This window comes from Sminthopsis crassicaudata, chromosome 1, assembly GCF_048593235.1.
Source record: "Sminthopsis crassicaudata isolate SCR6 chromosome 1, ASM4859323v1, whole genome shotgun sequence".
Classification (NCBI taxonomy): domain Eukaryota; kingdom Metazoa; phylum Chordata; class Mammalia; order Dasyuromorphia; family Dasyuridae; genus Sminthopsis; species Sminthopsis crassicaudata.
In genome coordinates this window covers 13,971,830-13,974,976 of record NC_133617.1, presented here as the reverse complement: position 1 = coordinate 13,974,976, position 3,147 = coordinate 13,971,830, and the positions used below count along the sequence as shown (strand labels likewise).

At 63.3% G+C, this 3,147-nt stretch overlaps 1 protein-coding gene across 1 annotated transcript in view; it reads left to right on the top strand.

Moving 5' to 3' along the window:
* The window catches only part of CABP7 (calcium binding protein 7), a 27,089-nt gene extending 25,439 nt beyond the window's left edge, over positions 1 to 1,650 (top strand). Inside the window, exons 4-5 of the mRNA XM_074283727.1 lie at positions 3 to 156; positions 865 to 1,650. Of these exons, the coding sequence (XP_074139828.1) occupies positions 3 to 156; positions 865 to 992 (282 nt within the window). The 3' untranslated portion in view covers positions 993 to 1,650. The remainder of the gene's footprint in view (positions 1 to 2; positions 157 to 864) is intronic.
* Positions 1,651 to 3,147: the final 1,497 nt, after the last annotated feature.

Sequence of the window (3,147 nt, the reverse complement as noted above, 5' to 3'; positions counted from 1 at the left end):
AGTGTGACATGCAGAAGCTGACAGTGGATGAGCTGAAGCGGCTGCTCTACGACACGTTCTGTGAGCATCTCTCCATGAAGGACATCGAAAACATCATCATGACGGAGGAGGAGAGCCACCTGGGCACGCCCGAGGAGTGCCCCGTCGATGTGGAGAGTGAGTGTCTGCGCCCGCCGGGCCTGGGCCGCTAAGGAGGGCCCGGAGCCCCCCCTCCCCCCCCCCCCCCGTCCTCCCACGCCCCCCCCCAGCATGGCCGTCTCCCGCCCCCCCCCTCCCCGTCCTCCCACGCCCCCCCCCCAGCAGGGCCGTCTCCCGCCCCACCCCGTCCTCCCACGCCCCCCAGCATGGCCGTCTCCCGCCCCCCCCTCCCCGTCCTCCCACGCCCCCCCCAGCATGGCCGTCTCCGGCCCTCCCCCCCCCTCCCCGTCCTCCCACGCCCCCCCCAGCAGGGCCGTCTCCCGCCCCCCCCCCCCCCGCCTCCCACGCCCCCCAGCAGGGCCGTCTCCCCCCCCCCCCCCGCCTCCCACGCCCCCCAGCAGGGCCGTCTCCTCCCCCCCCCCCGTCCTCCCACGCCCCCCAGCATGGCCGTCTCCCGCCCCCCCCCCGTCCTCCCACGCCCCCCAGCATGGCCGTCTCCCGCCCCCCCCCCCCCGCCTCCCACGCCCCACAGCAGGGCCGTCTCCCGCCCCCCCCCGTCCTCCCACGCCCCCCAGCAGGGCCGTCTCCCGCCCCCCCCCCCCGCCTCCCACGCCCCCCAGCAGGGCCGTCTCCCGGCGCCCCCCTCCTCGGGGGGTGGGGGGGAGGCCCCGCCCGCGGCTGACTGCTGCCTCTCCCGTGTTCTGTCCGCCCCGCGCTCCGGCCCAGCCTGCTCCAACCAGCAGATCCGCCAGACGTGCGTCCGCAAGAGCCTCATCTGCGCCTTCGCCATTGCCTTCATCATCAGCGTCATGCTGATCGCGGCCAACCAGGTCCTGCGCAGCGGCATGAAGTAGCCGTCGGCGGGGGCCGGGAGGCTGGGCCGCCGGCCCCGCCCCGCCCCCCGCCGAGCCGGCCCGCGGGGACCCCCGCCCCGGGAGAAGCGCTGGGGGCTGCCCGGGGCCACGGCCGGCGGAGCATGAGGCCCCGTGCATGGCTGTGGTGCCCAGCGCATGTCCGTGCATGGGGGCCCTCCCCGGTGTAACTCCGAGTGACGCGACCCCGTGTGCCAATAGGATATACTCTCCATACAATATAATCCCTCTATATCTATCTATCCGCGATAAAAACGCCAAAACCATCGGTGAAGCAATACAACCCCCCTCGGTACCCCGCGGGCCCTGCATGGACCAGGGATGCGGCTGGAGGCAGCCCCAGGCCCGGGGGACAGAGCCGGCCCCCCAGGGGAGGGCCGCATCCCAGGGGAGGGCCCGGAAGCCAGCCCCCTCCTCCTTCCCCCGGGGCAGAGGGCCCGCCCTCAAGGCCGGGGGATTCTGGGAGAGGACCCCGAGCCTGCACCCAGCCCCTTCCCTGTCTTGTCCCTGCCCCCCTCTTCTGTCCGTCTGTTTCCTGATGTGATTGCTGGTTCTCTAGCCTGTATGTAGCATCACCTTGTTCCTGTCTGTTTGGGGGTGTTCAATATCAATAAAGATGGAATTTATATATGGGTTCAGTAGCCCCAGAGATAAGGAGACGACTATCCTTTCCGCCTTCGTGAGCCCGGCCTGAGCTGCCAGCCAAGCAGCTCCCCCACCCAGGCCTCCTGGAGGGTCAGCAAGGAATGGTCCCGGGCCGAGGCTCGTGTCTGTTGGCTCCAGGAACGGCCCCAGCGGCCTAGCCTTCATCCTTGACACACTGACCAGCCGAGCTCGGCTACAGGTCGATCCCGGGATTTATTTGTTCAGGGCAAACATCGGTCTTCATTTCACTTCAGCTCACAGAGGGTCAATCGATCGTGTTTCCAGTCATGGAATAGTCAATACTATATTCTCCCGTCCTCCCTGGCAACCCTCGTGTAGCTCCTCAGGCTAAACCAGGCACCCAAAGACTGCCCAGGATGAAGGAGGAGGCAGGGGGCAGACAGGTGGTGGTCCAATGGGGACGTGAGCCAAAGGCCGTGGGGGAGAAGGGACTTCGGATATCCCCTCTTTCTTTCTCCTTGACAACCATAGCATTTCTATGGCCTTCAGAAGGGGCCCCCTAACCCTACCTTGTGATCAGGAAGTAATCCAGCGCTTTTAGCTGGGCCTGGGCTCTGACCCCATGGGGGGACAAGGAACCCCCAAATTTAGAGCTGGACAGAGAGTCTAGCCACACCTACACACATATCTGGAGGGGCCTGTTTTCTCTGAAGAGGAGGGATGCTGGGATGAGGGGTCTGGAGCAGGAAGGGACTTCGTTTTAGAGAAGAGGAAACTGAGTCCCAGCCTCTTTCTGTCACAGACCCTGCCTTCCCACCAGGAGCCACATCACATACAGACACAGTTTCTTGCCAATCTGTAATCCTCAGGGAAGGTTTTGAGGTTCCTTCTGGCAGCGTGGGTGGTGGTCAGCAGGTTTGCGCCATCATCCTGCCAGCCAGGAGACGTCTCTTGAGAATGCCAGGGAAGGAGTCTTGGGAAATGGTTATGATCAAACAAGCTATAGATAGGATAGATGTTGGTTGGTTGGTTGCTAGAAAATAATCATGGAGGGTAGGCTCTAGGCTTCAGGGAGACTGGGAAAGGCTCCCTCTAGAAGGTGAGATTTTAGCTGACACTTGAAGGAAATCAGAACGGAAGCAGACAAAGCAGAGGAAGAAAAGCATTTCAGAAATGGGGGGTGGTCTGGAGCTAGGTCTTATTTGTGGCACAGCCAGGAGCCAGGGTCACTGGGTCCAAAAGTACGTGATGGCCGAGTGAGGTGTAAGAAGACTGGAAAGGAAGGGAAAGAGCCGGCTATGAAGGGTTTGGATGTCAAACAGCATTTGGTATTTGCTCCTGGAGATGACAGGAAGCCAATAAACAAGTTTATTGAGTAGGAGGTGACCTGATTAGACCTTCACTTTAGGTCTGACGGGAGGATAGACTGGGTGGAGAGAGGCCTGAGGCAGGCAGACTCAGCAGCTCCTGCAATAACCCAGGAGTGAGGTGATGAGGGTCTGCACCAGGGTGGGGGCAGTATCAGGGGAGA